This window comes from Bicyclus anynana, chromosome 5, assembly GCF_947172395.1.
Source record: "Bicyclus anynana chromosome 5, ilBicAnyn1.1, whole genome shotgun sequence".
Taxonomy (NCBI): Eukaryota; Metazoa; Arthropoda; class Insecta; order Lepidoptera; family Nymphalidae; genus Bicyclus; species Bicyclus anynana.
In genome coordinates, this window is record NC_069087.1 from 7,098,976 (window position 1) to 7,121,831 (window position 22,856).

Here is a 22,856-nt window from a genome sequence, read left to right on the forward strand (position 1 = left end):
AAATTCTCGAAGGGGCATCCACTAGTAAAATATAAAATAAATTAATCTACTTGACTTAAAAAAAAAAACTTTTATTTCAATAAAATAAAAACATCGCTAGATACGTCTGTACATACTACCTAGCCTACCTACCTATACAATAAAATAAATATTAAAATATGTTTAACTACGAGTATGTATAGAAAACTGAAAGTGATAATAGGTACTAGACTTTCATTAAATAATTATTTTATAATACCTCGTTGACCTTGACAAAACAAGCCCGCTATCACTCCATTTAAGAATTACCTAATGATGTTTTTACATTTCGCTGAAATTGGAATCTCACCACTACTTAGCTAAGGTAATTAGCGTGATCAAATAATACCTGCATTTATTATAAGTATTCAGAATGAAAATAATTTGACACGATCCATATTTATGTCGCATCCATCTGATAACCTTAGAGCCTGTTCACTAAACGCTGCCATCCAATTAAATGACTAGGCTGAAAGTTAATTGAACTAGAATAACTTTACGTTGCGTATAAAAAATCAGCTTTGAAGATGACTGACCAAGACAATCAAGTGAAACCAATGATCATATATCCGAGATGCTAAGAGTTCCGATCATAAATAGAGGTGGAACATAAATATTTACGAGCCTGACGAATTTTGGCTTGAAAAAGATTTTTATTTGGCAAACAACAAACAAATCAAAAAGGCATAAATACAATATAAAATATTAATAATATTACGGTCAATTTTGTGAGTGCCCCAGCTAATTAGTTAAAAACTGTATCACGGAAAACTGGGACTTCCCTGCTATATTACATTACTAGCTGACGCCGCGCGGTTTCAACCGCGTGGTTCCCGTTCCCGTAGGAATATGGGGATAATATATAGCCTATAGCCTTCCTCAATAAATGGGCTATCTAACACTGAATGAATTTTTCAAATCGGACCAGTAGTTCCTGAAATTACCGCGTTCAATCAAACAAACAAACTCTTCGGCTTTATAATATTAGTATAGATAAATAGAAAGAATGCGAATGCTTGGTCTTTTTAGCCATTTTATTGAATGCCAGCGTCTATTGAACGTCCTAGGTTTATTAGCTGACTAAATTACCATATGTAAATATGGTTAATTTGCTGCTATATTCACATGGAAATAGTGGCCTTATTGTCTATCTTACTTTATGGAAACAACAATATCTTATCTGTTCCTGTATTGTGTAACTTTTCTGGCCGTTGCCTGCGTTTCGGTGTTCATGGACTTATTTCTGACAGTACCAAAACAAACAAAGGCCAACTATCCTTTATTTCATACCATCCACACATGGCCTTATTTATAAACATTAATTAAGATTTAAACCTCAATTTTCTCCAAAGTAAAGTGAACTTTAAGTAGTAGTGATTAGATCCACTTTACTTTGAAAATTTAGTTTATAAATATGACTGTGTATGTATTATAATGCGGAACAATGTTTATACGTCTGTCTGTTAACTTTCCAAGGCTAAACCGCTGAACCGATTATGATGAATTTTGATATGGTGATTAACCCTTAGAGCGTTTAAAATATACATGCATTTATTGTAAGTATTCAGAATGAAAATCATTTCACACACGATTCTTATATTTATGTCGCATCCATCTGATTAAATTAGCTGGCTAATGAATGTTTTACACTTTCTCAATCGTCATCAAAAATTTGAAAATGTCGACAAATTGGCAACTTATCAGAAAAGTTACATAATACAATCTAACATTATGGCTATTTACGAAAATGCTAGGTACTTACCTACCTACTCTAAAATAAATAAAATACCACAACCTTTAAAAATAAAATAAATATTATAACTATTTTAATAATACCTTGTACATATGTTTTCTGTGGTAATACTTACAAATATATTATGCAATTAATTTATTTAGTCATTTGATATTTGGATAACTAAAAATGCTCGATACAAAATGGCACTTGTCGCTTGTTAAAGATAATTTCCCGTAATTATTCTTATAGCATTTAAATGTACCATGTCAAAATAGATAAGTGTCTCGTGTAGATACGAGTAGGTATATCCCAAAATTACAAATTCTAACTTTGACAAACATTCACACTTATATACAACAAAAAATAACGTATAATATAATAAATAATACGGCAAAAGACCAACATTTCACAAGTATTTACAAGTTTTAAACTTAGAGGAATATCTTCTGAAGAGCCCACAATTCAAGTTAATCTAAATTTTGAAAGGTACATATACATAAATATATATTTGTATTTTAAGGAAAAATTGAAGATAAATCTATTTTTTTCTTCGAGTCTATTGGGATAAATATATTAGATATAACCCTTCTTGCAGCCGGGTAAAAATTCTGCTAAAAAGATATTATATAGGTATATATACCAAAATTCAAGTAAATGGCAGCTATGGGCTACTCCATTATTAATTATCTAAGTATCTACTACTATGATCTATTTAATAAATACTAATAAGGAACTAATTTTATGCTAATATTGTTTTTGAAGCACGTGATGAACACGACGAAGTAGCCGGAAATATCATGAACAAACAGAGCTGTACTGCAGATATTCCGCAGCCCAAGGAATTTGGTACCTGAAAAAAGATAATGTTCTTTAAAATGTGTGTTAGGAGATCATGAGATTCGTATTGAAATATAGCACAAGGCTGAAGGCACACAATGAGTTGCGGCGCCGTATCACAAAGATATCAACGGGCACACGAGCGGTGCGGCGCCGCAACGATGTTATGTCGCAGCGGCACCGTAACAGAGTTAGACTAATGTTGCTGGCCCTTTCTTGGACTGATGTTATGAGGTAGTACATATTAATAACATCTAGGTTGGTGCTCATTAAAACATCAATCACAATTAACAAGAAAAAAATCGAAGCGAGCCAGCGTGTCCTTTCTTGTGACGCGGTACCGTTCTGACGTCGCAACGCATTCACCCCTCCCCGCCTTGTTTTGGTAGTTGCAAGTCCAGTGCGGCGCTGGAGCGCATCGTGAGACATACCACAGATATTTCTATGTAAGACGACGCAGCGACACCGCTTCGGCGCCGCACCGGTCGCCGTAACGCAGCGTGTGACCCGGTCTAATGGCGTATTTTAAATTTATGCGTTTAATCTTTAAAGACGCGTGTTGCTTCCAGCGGTCCCTCGGCGCACCTTTCTAATTTCTCTGTGTTATCAGTCTCCACACCTCACTCGTTCCTTCTGCCGTCATTCCCCGTACCTCTCTCGTTCCCTGAATGTCATCATTCCTCATCTTCCTCGTTCCCTTCTGTCGTTCCCTGCACCTCTCATTTCCTACTATCGTCATTCTACGCACCTCCTCTATTCCCTTCTGTCGTTATTCGCAGCAACTCTTTGTTTCCGTCTATAACATTTCATCAAACCTCTCATTGCTCTCTATCGTCTTTCACTGCACCTATTTCATTAGCCTCATTTCTCTCTGTGGTTATTTTCCCGCACTCTCTCGTTCCTATCTGTCGTCTTTACCAGCACCTCTCTCATACCCTTAGTCGTCATTCCCCGCACATCTGTCGTTCCCCTCTGTCTTCATTGACTGTACCTCTTACATTCTCTTCTATCGTCATTCACTTAACGGTCATCATTCATCGCACCCACTATGACGTAGGGGAGAACGGTGAGCGGTTTGCCTATAATACGCCTTATGTAGATGAATGTGGCGTTTAAATCAATATTATAAAGAGGAAAGATTTGTAGTTTAGTATGTAATAAAATAATAATTAACTAATTGAATGAACATCATATGATATGTTTATATGATATGTTTAAACTTAACTCAAAAACTGCTGGGCCGAAAGTTCCTTCGCCAATATAAAGCTACATTATCAGTGAATTACATAGACAAATATATATAAAGTTATCATAATAACTTACCATCATAATGTAGTCCTGCTCCAATAGACCATAGAAGTACCAAAGGCTTGACACAATGAATGACATTAATATCATTGGAAATGGAAGACAGTCTGTGCACTTAGTCTTGATTACATACAACAATTTGCTCAATGGTGCGGCAATTGTTATTAAAGTGAAAACACACGCAAGTAAACCTGTAACAATACCAGAAATAAAAAAAATATAACCCATGTTATAATAGCATCTATGCCAATGTTAATTTTAATATATAATAAGTTAATTAAGCATAATTTAGGATGAATTGAACAATGTTAATATCAAGTGTCCTGTCCACCAAAACAATTGTTAGTTAAGTTAGCAACACATTCAAACTAATTTCAAGAGCCCTCTATTTAATTTAATCCATACTAATATTATAAATGAGAATATAAGTCTGTCTGTCTGTCTGTTACCTTTTCGCAGATAAACGTGATTTTTTTTCGTGATTTATACACAATCTTAATATATAAATTCGAAAGATCATTCATCACATAATCTCGAAAACTGCTTGTTGTACAAAGCTGAAATTTGGTAGGGAGATAGTTTATAGTTAGTAGGTATCCACTAAGAACGGATTTTGCGATAGGGCTGGATTAAAGAGGGCTAGGGGTGAATGAAGTCGCGAGCGTCTGCTAGTTTTTTTTTAAATGTCATACTTGTTACCTTAATAACCAAATCAGTTATAAAGCCTATCTGCAAAATAAAATGGACATTATTAATATTAAAATTGATACATACCCACTCTCCTTAAAAGTATTTCATTGTCAGTCTCTACTGAAAAATATCCCATGAGAGCCAAATACAGCAACAATGTTACAAGAAATTGTTTGGTCAGGCTAGACTTTTTGTGAGTATAAATGTAAAATAAGTATATATATGAGATCATCAGTACAACTCCAACTGAGTTGACAAATATTACAACATTATCATCCTTGGTCAATCCATACAATAACCAAATGCCACACCTGTAACAAAACCAAGATTGGCTCACTTCTTTTAATAAACAATTACAGGTAAAGTCGGATGCATCTTTATTGTATTTCGGAATATCATGCGTTAAACTATGCAATACATGATTTTAGATACCAGCGATTACGTAGAGGCGCGGCGGAGGGGCATCATCCCATGCGCGTTTCCCACCCTCCAAAGTCACCTTACGCGTTTTGATTTTAGCATACAGTAAAAGCTTTTCGCGCTTACTTTATTCGCATTTTCAGTTCACTATTTGCGGATTACAAAATTACGACCCAATTCCTTTATTTGCGGCTAAAGATTACGTTATTCGCGGATCTGACTGTCGAAAATTACGTAAAATCTGCAAATTATGCCAAAATTGCGAATAGAATAAAAACATTTAATGGAATAGTAAATGTGTATTTACAGAACTTATCCCCCGAAAATAGAGAGTTTTTACTGAACTATATGTAAGACCTGAGCTCAGAAACCTCCGTATGTTATTTCAGAGATGTCCAAGATATTTTATTTTTTAGTTTAAGTTTTTATATGCATACAAGTATATTTCAGTTGTAAACTATTTCACCATTGCTCACAGAAACATTAAAAATCTGGTATAAGTGTTAATAAATAATATAACAACATTTGTATATAATATAACAACCTCCTCCTTTTTTTGAAGTTGGTTAACATTAAGTAATTGATAAAAAAAAATAATAATATTAAAATGGATATGAGAGTAGCTTTGCTTCTCCATTAATGAATCAGTCAGTCAGAACTTGTAATAAATACAAAGCATGAAGTGTCAATCAATACTAAGTATGTAATAGCAATCTGATTTAGATTGTTATTATATGTATACCTACTTCTGAAGTGCCTTATCACACTTATATCTAATTTGATTACAAAATAATAGGGAGGTAACTTATTAATAAGATTACTCTAGAAATAGATAGTATATTTTATTTAGAAACTAGCTGACGCAGCGCAGTTCCCGTTCCTGTATAAATACAGATATTATATAGCTTATAGCCTTCCTCGATAAATGGGCTATTTAACACTGAAAGAATCAACCTGCCTGCACTCAACTAGATTCAACTCTAAACATGGGGTATGTGTGGTCTCACAGTAAATATAAACATCCCAGCTGGGATAATAATGCATTGCAATGTTAGAGCAGTCTCGAATATATTGGCGCATAATATACCTGGTATAATGATGATGATGTAGTATGTACCTCAATATTGAACCAGATTAAGTTTTTTACCTTTGACTGTGTAGGTAAAACTGTTTAAGTAAAACAGCAAATATTGATTGAATTATAAAAATACTTTAGGGCGATATAATAATTACTTAACAATATTTATAAAAATAATGATTTACTTACGACAAAAATCCGCAGATAAACGGTAAAGGCGATGATTCCGCAGTGGTCTGTTTCATCACATATTGTCTGCAAACCAAGCTAAAACAAGAATTATTGTTAACTATTACATTAAGAGCTATTGTACTATCAATATGTAAATAGCGTTTTAATTAATAGTATACGAATATTACTTACATTCCTGATAGAAATTGTAGGATCGTAGTTACAACAGCTGATACAGACACTAATTCTTTTATACCCATATAACTCATCGTAGACCATTTATTGTTGCTACGATTTTAAACTGTAGAAGTAGAAAATTTTAGAAACTAAACGTTTATACCAATTTCCATACCGAAATCACAAAACAAAATCATAATTTAAATTTGTATTTTGTTGTCTTGTTTTGACAATGACACTCACTGTCACTTGCCACTTTGACAGTGACAATTGACATAACTCACCTTCACTGTTTTGGTTTCTAAAAAGAAAATGACGAGTGACGACTGATTGACATTATTTATATTGTCAGCCGAAAGACATTCGATTTTGTCGTGATTTGTACTTCACTGAACAATTTTTTCAACAACTTATATATTATAACTAACTTGTTACTTGTAATTAAATTTTATGCTCACTCTTCCTTTATTTTATACTTTCAACAAAAGAAAAATTTTACTAATAGATGGCAATATTAATGGCAATACATCACATCACAAGCAAGTTATAGGTGTCAAGGAAGTTACAATCACAACTCAGTGGTACTTTCTCTTCTCATTTGTACTACGGATTCGAGTTGTAAATCAAAAGTCAAAGATTTTTAATCTGTGCACCAGCAATGCCAATTTGTGTTTGAAGTTCCCCAAATTACGGGAATTTTAACTCATTATTGGATCATCCCGTATCAGTGTGGATTAGGTTTATGCGGGGCTCAGACTAAATTATTTAAGGCTAGGAGGTATGACAATAAAATTTTCATCGTTTTTGCGGGAGTAAATTCATCATCATTATCATCGTTCCGACAACCAACTTCAGAATCATAAAAATGTTTACTTAACACAGCTTAACATTGTTAATTTACACTAACTTGGTACCGCCTTCAAAATTATCAGGAGGTACCACATACGATGTTATTTTTCGCTTTTTAAGTTTAGTAGAAACATTTTTATGATTTTGTAGTCGGTTGTATTTTTTATTAATTTTTTTTACATGGTATAATTGTACAAACAGTTTACCCGACGAAAACGATTACAAGAATGAAAACATCTTGAGAGTCAAATCCTATCCAATTAATCTAATCTGAGCACTCAATTGCATAAGACTGGCGCTCTAGTCTAGAAGAAAAACCATTACAACAATAAAACATTGATTCTATATAAAACATTTTATTAACGCGTTAGATCGTTGATCTTATTCTTTGACAAAGGGGCATAGAGTAAATTAATATAATATAGGATTTTGGGATTTATGGGTTATTGGGATATTTTCTTTACCCAATTTGAGGAATTTCGCTCTGATTTGGGGGGAATTAGTAGTAAGTTTAATGTTGACAACACTGCTGTGTATCAAAAATTTAGACGTTTGTGTTGTGTCAAAAATCAAAATTTTGCATTGTGTTGTGTTTTTAGAATACACATATAATTTTATTTAATTGCATTTGTAATCCAAAATCAGAATTCTATTAATGTGTTTAAAATGAATTCCTATTTCGTGCGACAAGTGATATATGATTTTAGATAAAATCATTATTCAATAAGTTATGTTTTTGTAGTTAACTTAAAAACAAACAAACAATGAAGTCGTTTAAATTGATTGTGCATCAGTCTAGTTTTAGCAGTAAGTAATAAGTATTTATAATTTTGTTAATTTTTAATTATTATCTAATAGAGGAAAGATATGCTTGTTTGTTTGTTAGCATTGAATAGGTTCAGAAAGTACTGGACCTATTTGAAGGATTCTTTCACCAATGGAAAGCTACATTGCTTAGGAGTAACAGCTACATTTTATCGTATTCCTACGGGAATGGAAACTACGTAGACGAAACTGCGGGATTATACTAGTAATCTAAAAGTAATTTATCGTCAAGCAAATGAAAATTATACTTTTTTTGTGCAAGCTGTTGTATTAATCTTTACCTTATGTGAATTTTATGTCTTTATTTTAGCTGAAGATCTGATAATAAATCTAAAAGATTACCCAGGACTAAAGGAAAAAGATATTGTTGAAATTTATCATCCTGAAAATGATTACCCTAGATTGCTGTTGCAAGTCACTAAAGTTGATACTCCTGGACGAGGAAGAGGTGAGTTTTGGTGAATTTACAATAAAACTTCGGTTTTTATTACAAGTTTGATATAATATAGCACAGATAAATCAATAATAATAAGCAGATGGAGCGCACCAAACATGACAGGGTCATAGCCCTGCCAAATACAAAAAAATTAATACATTCTTAAGTGTTGCATCAGTATGAAAAAAGTTTGTGTATGCAGATGTCAAGGAGACGCGTGATGTTTGTTTTTTTTATTGTCAGCACCTTTACACTGCTTGTAAAGACTCACTCTGTATGATCCTTTACTCTGTGTAATAAACTTAGAAATACCAGCAAATAAAATGTAATCACCTTTTAGTAAACTACAAGTTGTTGACTGTTTTTTATGCCATTTAGCTTCACAAACCGGGGTTTTCATATGGTTGATTCTTGATCTTTTGACAGAGGGGTAATGTCTAGCGAGGCAGGTCCCTATATACCTAATTTGTCTGAATGGTGCAGCCATCCTTGCATTCACAGACAATAAACAAACATGTATGAATGTGTTGGTGTCACTCAAAATGATACTTTATTAATTACAGATGCTATCAGTGTGGAGCAAAGTATTGCCACAACCTTTCAATTGAGAACATTTGCAGATGTGTATGTAAATATTGTAAATGTGCCAGATGTGGCACTAGACTCTGTAGAGTTGACATTCAAAGATCAGTACTTGGGGAGGTCTGAAATGTGGAGGCTAAAGAACCATTTGGTAAGTGAACTTTTTATTTGTTATTGACCTCCCTGCTTACCAAATTATTCTCTCAAATTAAAAATAAGTGAAGTAAGCATAATTATGATTTCAACACTACACTAGAAAGGTCACTATATGTAATGAATCAATAACACAGTTTACAACTGTAACTTTGTACTGTTGCAATGTTTTGCGTGTCTGTCAGTTTTATATCAGATATATTTTGGAGACTATGCACAAGAACTCTGCCTTCTTCTTCCCTTTTTTACCACAGAAAACAACATAGCGGGGACTGTGCATTCTTATATCTATACTAATATTATAAAGCTGAAGCGTTTGTTTGTTTGGTCGCACGTGCTTATCTCAGGACCTACTGGCCCTATTTGAAAAATTCTTTCAGTGTTAGATAGTAGATCGAGGAAGGCTATAGGCTTTATATTATCCTCGTATTCCTACGGGAACGGGAACCATGCGGGTCAAACCGCGTGGTGTCAGCTAGTAGTGGATATCCAGACAAATGGAGCAAAATTAAAGCCTCAATAACTCATAAGGCAATTTTTGGACATGACAATGTCAGCTCCTCTCATAATAATATACATAAATATTTCCATAATAATTATGTTTTTTCAGGTCAGCACATGTGTGTATCTGAATAAGAAGATAGAATATTGTGGAGGTGCAGTCAGATGTCAAGTATATGAAATGTGGTCTCAAGGCGACAGGGTCGCGTGTGGAGTTATAACTGAGGACACAAAAATAGTGTTCCGATCTTCAACATCCATGGTCTATCTCTTCATACAAATGTCCTCGGAGATGTGGGACTTTGATATTCATGGTGACTTATACTTTGAGAAGGCTGTCAATGGGTTTCTGGCAGATTTATTTGCAAAATGGAAGGTACTATTTGTAATTTTCTTTACCAATTATAAAACATTTTGAATAAGAGAGTATTTTACAATTTTTTTATTATTTATTTAAATATCAAAAAATCTGATTTAAACATCAAGAACCGCCTGAAAAAAAGTCGCCATTTAAATGATCTCCTAGTATACTTGTGTAAGCATTGGTTTATATTAAAGGACTCTTGTAAGGGGAGACTGTCAAGTTTATAGCTGTTATAATATACCTACATTACTTGATTATTTTTTGACAGAAAAATGGGAGTAATCATGAAGTGACAATTGTATTGTTTTCAAGAACATTTTACAAAGCAAAAACACTAGAAGAGTTTCCACAACACATGAAGGAATGCCTACAGAAAGACTACAGAGGAAGATTTTATGAAGATTTTTACAGGTTGGTACATTGAATTTTAAATGTTTACAAAGTACAGATTTAATCCAAAAGAAAAAACTTTCTATTTAGTCATAAACAAAACTTTGCATTGGTTTTTTATTGCAGAATTATATTTCATTATTTATATACCTACTAGCGGACCCAGTCAAGAGTCCCTTTGATTTAATCAACTTGACAACTTAAAATTTAGTACAGTTACGCAAGCAACCAATAAGCTATTCGCAACAACCTGGTTCTGTCAAAATAGGCTGATTATGATTATTATCAGTCGGTGACTTTGGTTCTTCTACAGTTCTCCTCATTTCTGATTCATTCATGCAGACACTCTGAGGCTAGCTTGTTCCATCACCCTGCTGTGTGACTCTGAGCCTTTTAAAGAGGCCTATAATAATAATAAATGATTTATTGAGCAAAATTTATATATAGTTAGCCTAACCTATAGTTAGCGACCAATACTCTGCTGCTGATGTCTTTAAGTTTGATTTTCTTCATTGACTGTTTTTGTTTTATGTGTGGATGACGTTACAGCTTTCCAAGAGAAGCTTAGTCACAAACAGCCTATATACTCCAAACACCATGATCTTTATATTCTTTACTTATTAAATACAGGGTTGCAGTACAAAATGAGAGATACGAAGATTGGTCTAATGTGTTACTGCAGCTGAGGAGGCTTTTCACTGACTACCAAAAAATTGTACTTCAATACCATGAGAGGCCCAACATGGAAATACCAACAGCTATTAATTCTACAGCAGCACAGGGGAACTTCTTAGAAGTTTTGAATATGAGTTTAAATGGTAATTTTATATTCATGAAAAAGATTTCTAGTTTTATGCATCCATTACTCATTGTGTTTTAAGATTAAAATTGTGACTTTTTACTTATTTGAAACTTAAAATCTAAATTTTAAAGTTACAATTTTATATATTTGTGAGCGCGCATGCCGTTAGTCTTGTGCCATAATAACATAATAACAATACATATAAATTCAGCTTGTATGTTAAGCATTTCCCAGAATTTCACTTTAAATTTATATAGCTAGACAAGTTTGTTGATGACACTCCCTTGATATGTTATAAAATCGGAAGTTACTATCTCGGATTTAAGACCTTTTTCGTTTTTTTAGATGAAAGCTTTTGAAGATATATAGACTCGTATTCGCAGTTAACATATTGTTACGAACTAGGGTTGGAGGATTTAGAATTAAACACCTGGTGACTTGTATGAGACTTTATTCCAATTCTTAATCCAAGTATATAATACACACTTCCGAACGTAGGCAATTCGTAGTCCAAAATCGTAGCTGAGTTCACTTGTATCGCTCGTATCACTGATGTTCACTTCACTCCGTTTCGAAGTTAACTGTCAAACGTCCGGACCGACGCGTGTCCGGACGTTTGACAGTTAGTTGACGTTTATTCCTACTACTACGACGACTATTCTGGAAACGTCCACACGCTTGTTGTTGATTCCATGAAATTCTATGTAAACAAGGCAAATCTTCTTATCTCAAATGGAACCTAACATGGGCGAGCGATTGTGAACCCTATGACTGTAGCAATACGGTTCTCCGCAACAATATTATTCAGATTCTTGTAAAAATTTCAGTCTTCGAAAAACATTATCTGGACAGATGTTTCGATCGGACCGGTCAACTTAGTGTTGTGATCACACCCGGCGTAGGGGTGTTCGAGGTTGACAGGGAGTTGACCAACGTGACCAAACAGAGGATCATAGACAACGGCGTGGGAAGCGATCTCGTTTGCGTCGGGGAACAACCCTTACACGCAGTACCATTATTGAAGTTTCACAACAAAGACAGCAACATCAACTCCATAGATGACTACTCTATGCCGCATTGGATCAACTTGTCATTTTACTCAACTAACAAGAAGGTTGCTTATTCGAACTTCATTCCACGGATTAAGTTGCCTCCGAGGAAAAGTCAGGAGCCATTGAAAAAGATGTACGAAGACGAGAGCAAGGGGAAACTATTGAAGGAGGACGATTATATGCACAACTCTATATTTGATTACGATGCATATGATGCACAGGTGTTTCAGTTGCCTCCCGCACATAGCACATGGTATGTCGTTTTTTATATGGTTTCCATAAAAAAGGTTTCTTATTTAAGTACTTCGTTGGCGTGGAATTAGATTTAAACTTTTAACCCCTATTTCACACCCTTCTTTTTATATTTAGGTATGTGTTATGTATAATAAATACTCCACTAATCATTTTACAATACTATAACCCAAAACATGAACGATTTATATAAAAAAACTTCAACCCCTTTTTAACTATTTAGGGGTAGAATTTTTAAAAATCTTGAATGACAATATTTTTAATATTTTTTGGTACACATACCAATTTTTACTTGAAAAATTAAGGTTCCATACAAAACATCAACCCCCTTTTGATTTAATTTTCGCAGCTAAAAGTATCCTACAACATATTATAGTCTCAAATTCGTACGAATGTTGTAGGATATTTGTCATACATACGACCGTGCCAAGTTTTATTGCAATTCATTCAGTAATTTCTGCGTGGTGCCCGGTCAACGTTAAATACATGCTTAATTTTTTTGTTGGACGGCATTAAATAATCGATACTAAAGCAAATTTTTTTTTTTAATTTTTTGTTTGTGTTGTATGTAACATACAAAAAATATTGTCTGGACAGACAGACATATTCCCTCCAACAAAAATATTCAAAATATCTTCAATGTACAGATTTAGACCTACTACAGTTTTATTATAAGTTTTTTTTTTATTCTTTACAAGTTAGCCCTTGACTACAATCTCACCTGATGGTAAGTGATGATGCAGTCTAAGATGAAAGCGGGTTAACTTGTTAGGAGGAGGATGAAAATCCACAGCCCTTTCGGTTTCTACACGGCATCGTACCGGAACGCTAAATCGCTTGGCGGTACGTCTTTGCCGGTAGGGTGGTAACTAGCCACGGCCGAAGCCTCCCACCAGCCAGACCTGGACAAATTAAGAAAATCCCAATCTGCCCAGCCGGGGATCGAACCCAGGACCTCCGTTTTGAAAATCCACCACGCATACCACTGCGCTACTAAGCCGTCAAAATATAAGTATAGATTGTCGAATTCCAAGAATCAAGAATCTTTATTGCAGGGTGCAGAAAGTGACGCGTACAAAGAAAACGTCGGTGGCGGGCTTAGAGGGCATCAACAGACGGAGTCCGCCGGTGAATGCCATTCATCATCGGAAAATGTCTGACCCAGACATCCATCATAGCCTCGGCTCCGATATATTGATTAGTTGTAAGTAAGAAATAATAATTCATCATCATCTCCTCACCCTTATCCCACTTAAGTGGGGTCGGAAAAATATGTCAATCTTTTCCATTCGTCTTTATTACTTGTCAACTCATCATCCACTCCTTTTACACACATGTCCTCTTTCACACAATCCAACAACCATCTCTTCTTTGGCCTTCCTCTCCTCTTATGTCCTAAGAAATAATAGTTTCTCTTAAGTAAGAAATAATAATTAATACTCATATACTTCAACCATTAAATGCTCAATGGTAAAGAGCCCAGACTCACCACCTCTCATCCAGACTCATGCCCACTTGTCATACCCACTGCTAACACAGTCGTTTCAGACTTGTTGGAGGGAAACAGGAATAACAGTCATATTTAGAAATCATATCATGTCATGTAAACAACTGACTTGTACGCCATTCCATTAGTTCTAAAGGTACAGGCAACCTGTGCATTGCAGAACATTTCAGGACATTTTCTCTTTATTAATACAATTACAAAGAGAGTTTTCGAATGTGATCGACAATTTCTATCACAGCAATAATAACATGAAATTTGACATGAAACGTTGATACAGTGATATGGCGTGAAAATTTCGAGCTCAATATGGGCTATCGTGCCACCTAAAATTTTTGTTTGTTCTGTTAGGCCGGCAGAGATGTGATTTATTTGAAATACTTCTATTTAAAATGCAAATACAAAATGCAAAATACCTTTTTTGTATTTAGCATTTAAATGCTTTTTAGTAAAAAGCTTTTTGTATTTTATTTGAAATACCTTTCGATATTTATTTTGTATTTTTAATATTCATTTCAAAATGCAAAATACTTTGTGATTAGGTTTAGCAAATATTAACAGTCAAACAAAACGAAATGAACGAATGACGCTTGTATTGCCGAATTTGACCAATAGAGGCGCCTGCTAGCCATGTGCGTTTTTTTTAGGGTTCCGTAGTCCACAAGGAACCCTTATAGTTTCGCTATGTCCGTCTGTCTGTCCGTCCGTCCGTCCGTCCGCGGTTTAGCGCAGTGACTATAATTACTAGAAATCTGTAAATTAGCATGAGTGTGTATATTAAAATGTAAACAAAGTCATATAATAAAATCATGAATAATAATTTTTTAGGTTAAAATTATTAATTAAAAATAAATTATGAGTTAATTAAAAAGGTAAAGCTGTAAATAAAGTAAGATACCTCAGAGTCTGTTATTAATTACGACTATAAAGTAGTAAAAAGAAAATTGGAAAAAAAGTTGTTTTTGGGGTTCTTTCCTACATGCAAAGTGAGGATGAATTTTTCATCTTCTATCACATGGTGTGGGGCACCGTTATCGGTATTTTTGTGCATTATATAAGGAATTAAACTGCTCATTTAATCTACGGAACTGTACTCTGCGCGTGGCCCGACACGCGCTTGGCTGGTTTTTTATTTTTTTCATCGTTGGTCAAATCGTGGGTATCGTGGGTATAGTCTTGAAGAGTGACAATGTCACACGAAAACTACGAACATTATGACGAACGTTTTTGTTCGGCTCGGCATTGTGTCTCTATTTCTCATGATAAATACAAATTATCTGTGATTTGGTCAAAAGGTATTTTATTTTGAAAAAGTATTTTGAAAACACCTATTTTGCATTTAGCATTTAAAATACCAAACGCAAACCTATTTGGAATTTTTCATTTGAAATAGAAAATCTCAAAAGTATTTTGCATTTTGTATTTAAATGCTTTTTTAAAACCATTTTGTACATCTCTGTAGGCCGGTCGAATACTCTCGTTTTCTGTATTCGTTTTCCGGTTGCTCGGAAAACCGAATGCATGAAATAAAATACATTTAACGACGCTCATGTCCATTTTTTTTCCGAACAGAACAAATTTTACGCGTACGTATTGGACCCGAGCCCTTGCGACAATATTCATTCCGAATGAAGAAAAACGTAGTCTGTAGTCTCACGGAATTCCATGTCGAAATTACGAATTAGGAAAACGAACGCATGCGGCCGGCCCTAACTAATCCTATGATATGGATTACAGCAAAGTACGGCGTGAACGAAGTCAACAGCGACTCGACGGACTCCTCGCTATCGGTAAGCCGACTGTCGCCTCGCAGCTCCACGGGCAGCAAGCCGGTGACGCGGACGGGCAGGGCGCTCATCAACCCCTTCGACCCTTCGCACGTCACCGTCAAACTGACGAGCAACCGGCGGCGGTGGACCCATATATTCCCTAAAGGTAACTTCTAGCTGCACTGTTGGTGTACTCTAGGTAATCTAAAAGGTCGACTTAGCAGGTTCAGTCTAGTGGTCCGCCTGTTCACATTAAGAGGTCCGGCGACAACATTTTGTATGGCATTAATCCCTGCGACCCTTCGTACGTCATCGTCAAACTAACGAGCAACCGGCGGCGGTGGACCCATATATTCCCTAAAGGTAACTTCTAGCTGCATTGTTGGTGCATTCTAGGTAATCTCAAAGGTCGACTTAACAGGTTCAGTCTAGTGGTTCAGTAAAATGGACATAAAGAGGTCTAGCGACAACATTTTGTATGGCATTAATCCCTTCGCACGTCACCGTCAATCTGTCGAGCAACCGGCGACACTGGGCCCATATATTCCCTAAAGGTAATCTAGCTGCATTGTTGGTGTACTCTACTTGTTTAGTTGCTGCAAAGTATGGACTGAATGTAACCAATAGCGACTCATCGACCTGTCCTCACGTCACCGTCATACTGACTACCTACCAACGATGGGGGACCCATATATTCCCTAAAGGTAACTTCTAGCTACCTTGTTGGTGTACTCTACTTGTTTAGTTGCTGCAAAGTATGGGCTGAACGTAACCAATAGTGACTCATCGACCCGTCCGCACGTCACCGTCATACTGACAAGCAACCGGCGGCGTTGGACCCATATATTTTCTATTAGGTAATCTCAAAGGTCGACTTAACAGGTTCAGTCTAGTGGTCCGCCTATTCATATCAAGAGGGCCATCGACAATTTTCTATGATTAGACCTACAAGCCATAGAAAATGTTATTGTTTTTAATATTATTTTTGTATAGCAGCTTGTAGTTATTAAGATTCTTTAAAGCAACTATCTGCCTTTGTCCACTTGTTAATAACATTCGGAACTCGGGTTAGAATTAAAAAGTTTTGAATGTTTCTTTCAAAAAAGACTTAAATGCTCAAGACAGGTCAAGCCTAAAAAATGTAGTATATATTCTTCCTCCCTTTTTGCGCTTAGCCATTAATGTTCGCCGTTGTGTGTAGGCCCATTTGGTGTTGGTCCCCGGTGGAGCCCTTTGAGCCATCCGAGCTCGCTCCAGAAGCTTAGCAAGCCACCCAGGTCGCTGAACGCCTTATGGAGTGTTGCTGGGGAGTCAATATGTGCTGCGCATTGTTCAGACACACCTCAGCATCTAAGCATAACGTGTATCAATGTTTCTTCTTCCTCCACGCATGCTCTGCACAGAGGACTGTTGGTTATCCCTGCAACCAAAAGATTTTAATTAATTGAGCAGCGTCCTGTCATTAATTCTATAACCGTTTTAAGTTTTCTACGGTTGAATTTTTAGTTTAGTCGATAAACGTGGTTTGAGGTTTAGTGTGTTTGCAGTGATTTGTGTTTGCCCATGACTGTGTGCGTGACAGTAGTGTCGCCTTGCGAAGCCATGTTTTATATTCACTGTAGTGTATTAGACCCGTTGGAAATGGTCCTATAACCTTCAGTGTTGTTGCATTGCGTGAAAATACGTCTACCCTATTTTCCGGTGTTACGGTTGTGACTTTACCCTAGTCTATTATTTATTAAGTGTCACAATTTTAAACACGTTACTTTCATGTACCAGGTCCCACGGGTGTGTTGATTCAGCAGCATCACTACCAGGCGAGGCCCGCTGGCGAGTCGGCCTCTAGATCTGGACTCAACAATACGGCGAAAGAGAATGGCGGCTCCGTAATTAGTAACAACCACTCCGTGTATCAAGTTGACGGTAAGTATTTGAGGCTGCTGACGAAAATCTCCCTGAAACATCGAAATTACTTTGCTTTAACATCGTCATCATTATCAAGCTATGGACGTCCACTGCTGATATAAGACTCTTGTATATTCCGTTTCTGGCGATGTTGAATTAATAAATTCATCAGTACTTGACATTTCGAAATAAAAAGACTATAGCAAATATTAAAAACGCGCGGAATAATCTTCACTTTTTCGCAAATCAGCGAAGCGCGCGCAGCAGCGTGTTTTTTTAAGCAAAGGTCCAAAAAACAGCCAGTATAATTCATTAAATTTAAATTTATTTTCAAAATTGATGAAATTGATGAATTCAATGTTTATTTATTTTATTTCCAAAGTTCAGAAATGTTGACCACTTTGATAAATCTTGATAAACATCTTGATAAATCGTGCGTTTTACATTACGATAACGCACAAGTGCATAATGAGATACATTACGGCATTGAAATTGGGAAAATTAGATACCCTTTACGAGCAAATGTGTTATAAATCATTTTTTCAGGAAACATCCCAAGTCGGAAACGCATGATAAGCGCGTCAGGCACTCTGAGCGTGCTCGGTACGGCGAGCGCTCCGTCCACCACTAACAACGCCTCCCTCGCTCTGCTCTGGGGTGCTACGGGCGAACAGGAGTGGACTCCGGCTCTTACAACCGGTAAGTTAAAAAAAAAACTCAGTTTACGATACTGTGCATTGCTTTCAAAACTTATAAGAATCTGATGTAAATTTGAATTTTGAGAAAGGATTAGAAAGCATTTTTTGAAATAGTCTGGTTTAATTTTTTTCATGACATGACTGCTTTTATTAGCAATCGAATTTATGTATGTACATTGAAAAGAGTTTAGAGGGGTTTGTAAGAGAAATATAAAACACAAAAAAATAACACTATCGGTTTACCTATGTTTACTCAAAATTCTCCAAAAGTACTCAACGGATTTTGACGCAGTTGTCAAAGGGCGATTAAGCTTGACGCAACACAAACTCAGACCATTTACCTTAGGACCTGTCTCGCTAGACGTTACCCATCTGTCAAAAGTATATGATCACGATCAAACTTGTTCACAAAAACCGTGTCTATAGAATCGATGTTTCATTGAGTTAATTCCATACATGGCTGTGTGTGTTACGATATAGTTGTGTGTAGTGTAAATATTTACGATGTGTGAGTTTGCCTCGTCCCCTCAAAAAACGATGGACCATTTTGTTGGTGAATTTGAGTGCGATACAAGTACAAACGTAAAGGTCTGAGTACATATAGGAAAGGCAACAGAGTTGTCCATATAAAGGTCTACAATCCAAGAAACTAAATTTTGCAAACGAAACTGCTGTATCTGCTGTCTTTACATAAATTTACAATTATGTAGTTGCAGTTTATTATGGCTGTGTATCATGAAAAATTTATGATACATAGCCAAAAATGCCATTTTTGAATATTTGCATTTGCAAATGAAAGATTAGTGTCGTTCAACAAATCATTTCATCTTATTAAGGCAGATTTAGATTTAATTTGATTTTACAAAATAGTAATATTAAACTAGCTAAATCATTGTGTGTGACACTTACTCGGTTGAGTTTGGTCTGGGCTTTTTCTCAGATATAAGAATCAGATGTTTGGTGCTCCAGTTGTATGTTAAAACTTAAGTTCAAAAATACCATATTTTTGTCTATTTGATTAAAGAAATAGAGATACGAGTTTGATATACATCTATGATATTTTTTTTAACTCATGGTCCTTAACCAGAAAAAGTAATCGCACATCATTGAAACAAGTCATTTAAAATAATTTAAAATTTTCAAATGTTATGGATAATTTGTCCACTTAAATTTTCATTGACTGTACATACAATGAATAAAGCTATCCTTATTTATTATTTTCGCGATTGCTAATTAAAACATTAGCCAACAACATGATGTTGTTGACTGGCATGACTGTTATAATATAATGTAAACATTTTTCTGTGATAAAATGTTTGCGATAACTGGCATACCAAACGCTGTTGCAAGTCAATGTCTCATCTAAAACTGCCTTAACGAAGTAATGATACTAAAATCTCATTTTCATTTTTAATGTTTCATGAAATCGTCGCATTGAAAATATCTTCAATTCGTTTGGATCGAATGCGGCCCAAAGCGAACCGAGCCATAGGTTTGATATCCCATTCATTGGATTTGCATCATTCAGTAGCCGCTCCCTCTATAATTCTGAGATTTAATTATAATATAATACAATTTCTGGGGTTATTTGCAATATATATTTTGCTTATTAGATTTTCTGTAGCAAATCCAATTCACATTATTCAATCAATTAAATAATATGAAACAAAATAACCTAATTTCATGAAAGTCACTATTCTTAGCAACGTAATTTCTTCTTAAATAAGTATTTAACAAAAAATATTACAACTGAAATGTTAATAGACAAAATCCTGAGATTTGCACAAATAACATAACTTAAAAGCACCAATTACTTGTCTGATTTGAAAAAATATGTTGATTTTGTAAATTGATCTCTTTTACTCATATATTGTCATTGTATCTTATGGATTTTTTAATAAACAAACAGGCACATTTATAATATACATGATAATATAAATTTAAATAAATTTTTGGTACATTAGGTTACTTTGTTTTGGTTATGCATAAATCATAATGTTGAGAAAAGCTTTTAGAGAACAGAAGAGAACATAAATATTTGCTTTATATAAATAACTGAATCTATGAAAGCCGGTTGTCTTGCTGTAACTCAACTTTTTGATTGGTTCTAAAATTAATTAGCAATTGATGAATGAAATATGTGCTTTTAAGCCACGTGTAAGAAACGTTCGCTTAGTAAAAACGTATGTGTATTTATAATCAGTGCATGTCACATCAAAATACTAACACAAAATAAACTTTAAACTCTAAAGCGACGAGTTGAAACAATGCTTTGGGCCTTACTTCAGCGGCATTCGATTGTCACTAACCATACATACTTAAGACATTTTCATAACACCAATTAGCTTAATGCAATTTTTTTTAAATAATACTCTTTTTTGAGAATGTATAAAAGTCGCAATATTTTTTTTTTTACCCGATTGAGGTGAATCATCGACTGATGTTTGAAACATACAAACATACCTACACATGATATGAAGGTATGTTCGTATGTTTGTTTTCACATAGAATTCCACGTGCCATGACATCATAAAGTTATATACTATACAGAAAGACGAAAATTGTCAGACAGAAAGTCATTGGGTTGTTCTGAAAATCAAGGTTATACCTACTCGTATTTGCAGTCAGGTTTTAATTTTAAAACTAGATCTTATTTTAAAAATACTCTCATAATAAGCTACAAGATGTAATTGCTATACTCAGCCATTGCGATTGTTTAATTAATAAATTCTCTTTTTTAAAGTATCTACAGTCTTACAGTCCCACGTAGAGAGTTTGCCGATGACTTCCCCTCTCGTGTTTGACGCTCGCCATACTAAATAGTGCTTCGTGACGTCATGACATAATTGTCAAACTCTCTTCGCGTGAATAGACCGAGAGCTTGTGATGTCCATAACTTCATCATGTACAAAAGCTTGTCAGCCCATGCTCCTAAGTTTAATAAATTGTTTTAATGTTTTTATTTATTACTGTATTTTTGTGTGCAATAAAGTATTTCTTCTTCTTCTAAGTCCTATCACAGAGAAGTACGAGAGGAAACTAATGAGTTAAGTTAATAAGAAACTAGTAACTCCTTGATTAGCCTATGAGCTATTTGAGCAATTGTTCAGGGCATCTAGTCACTGGTGCTCCTCTAGACCCCGTCTAGCACCAGTGACGATCGAGAAGAAAAATTAAAAAAGTCCGGAAAGTCCAAAAAACCTTAAATCCAATTGTGCCGGCTCCATCTAGCATGAAATATGGGCATGAGGAACAAAACATACTATTCTACGTACAACACGTATCTAGGTACTATTTTTAAAAATTAATTCCTTGTAACTACAATACCTACTTTAGGTTAAGGATAGGGGAAGATTGTTTAGGGCATCAAGTTACCGTAAACCTACAAAGTGTAATTGATTAATATATTCTTCGGTGCAATATGAGAAATCATGTCAAACAGTAAGCTTCGTAATATTTTTTAACGGTAATTACGTGCCCGAGGTAATTAGTGACTGGGGAGTTACTTACTAAGGAAGAAGCTTGGGCTGACAAACTTTCAGTTTTAATGACGAAGGCACTGTATCATAAGCTCTTAGATCGTAATTATTATATCTTATGTAATTTGTGCATATTTAATATTTTCTATGAGTAAAATCACAATAAAACGTGTCACGTTTAGGTGTGGATTGGAAATCACTGACTATCCCCGCGTGTTTGCCGATCACGACGGATTACTTCCCCGACAAGCGGTCGCTGCAAAACGACTACCTAGTGTCGGACTACAACCTCCTGCCGGACGATGTGAACGCGGACTTCGCGAGGAATAGAGCCATATACAAAGAGCCGCTCACCACTATGGAGGTTTTTAAAGAGCTGGTTTCCCAGCGATTAGCGCAGGTAGATATTTGTTCTTTATTTTTATTTTATTTGACACACCTACAACTAGTACACAGTACATGTTACAAAAAAAAGTACACAATGATCGTGGACAATGTGTCCAGCCACTTAACTTACAGATGTGTATACAGTTTGAACTGAAAATAATTTTAGGATCAACAAATGAAATATGGTGCTCCTTATAAACAGTTCACATATTCAAGAAGTACTAAAAATAAAGCTTAAAAACTAATAAATTAATAAATATGTTATTTAGTACCTCCAACCGCACGATATATTTTTATTCAATAACTAGCAGATTCGGTCAAGCTTCTCTTTGACTTATGTGGGCTTATCCCCTACCCCATCTCTTACCGTTCCCTACTCTCAACCTACCCTACCTCTACCCTACCCCCGCCCTAACAACTGAACCGATTTTGATGGAAATTTCACTTTATAGATATTATTGATTAACATATAGG

At 35.1% G+C, this 22,856-nt stretch overlaps 2 protein-coding genes across 6 annotated transcripts in view; one reads left to right on the forward strand and one right to left on the reverse strand.

Annotated features, from left to right (window-relative positions):
• Positions 1-50: 50 nt before the first annotated feature.
• On the reverse strand, positions 51-6,680 carry LOC112054718 (sugar transporter SWEET1). Its single transcript, XM_024094589.2, has 5 exons — positions 6,450-6,680; positions 6,276-6,353; positions 4,673-4,899; positions 3,914-4,089; positions 51-2,603 (listed from the first exon to the last, which is right to left on the reverse strand). The coding sequence occupies exons 1-5, from the start codon at positions 6,524-6,526 to the stop codon at positions 2,493-2,495; spliced, it is 669 nt and encodes a 222-aa protein (XP_023950357.1). The 5' UTR covers positions 6,527-6,680; the 3' UTR covers positions 51-2,492.
• A 1,165-nt stretch (positions 6,681-7,845) lies between these two features.
• Positions 7,846-22,856, forward strand: part of LOC112054727 (GATOR complex protein Iml1) — a 35,690-nt gene continuing 20,679 nt past the window's right edge. For 4 of the 5 annotated variants that reach the window (XM_024094604.2, XM_024094607.2, XM_024094608.2 and 1 more), the window contains exons 1-13: positions 7,846-8,090; positions 8,419-8,556; positions 9,108-9,277; positions 9,890-10,156; positions 10,413-10,555; positions 11,165-11,352; positions 12,164-12,641; positions 13,696-13,844; positions 15,882-16,079; positions 17,693-17,836; positions 18,365-18,517; positions 19,994-20,008; positions 22,178-22,395. In XM_024094604.2, the coding sequence (XP_023950372.2) occupies positions 8,048-8,090; positions 8,419-8,556; positions 9,108-9,277; positions 9,890-10,156; positions 10,413-10,555; positions 11,165-11,352; positions 12,164-12,641; positions 13,696-13,844; positions 15,882-16,079; positions 17,693-17,836; positions 18,365-18,517; positions 19,994-20,008; positions 22,178-22,395 (2,304 nt within the window). In that variant the 5' untranslated portion in view covers positions 7,846-8,047. The remainder of the gene's footprint in view (positions 8,091-8,418; positions 8,557-9,107; positions 9,278-9,889; positions 10,157-10,412; positions 10,556-11,164; positions 11,353-12,163; positions 12,642-13,695; positions 13,845-15,881; positions 16,080-17,692; positions 17,837-18,364; positions 18,518-19,993; positions 20,009-22,177; positions 22,396-22,856) is intronic. The other variant, XM_024094605.2, reaches the window with a different exon arrangement.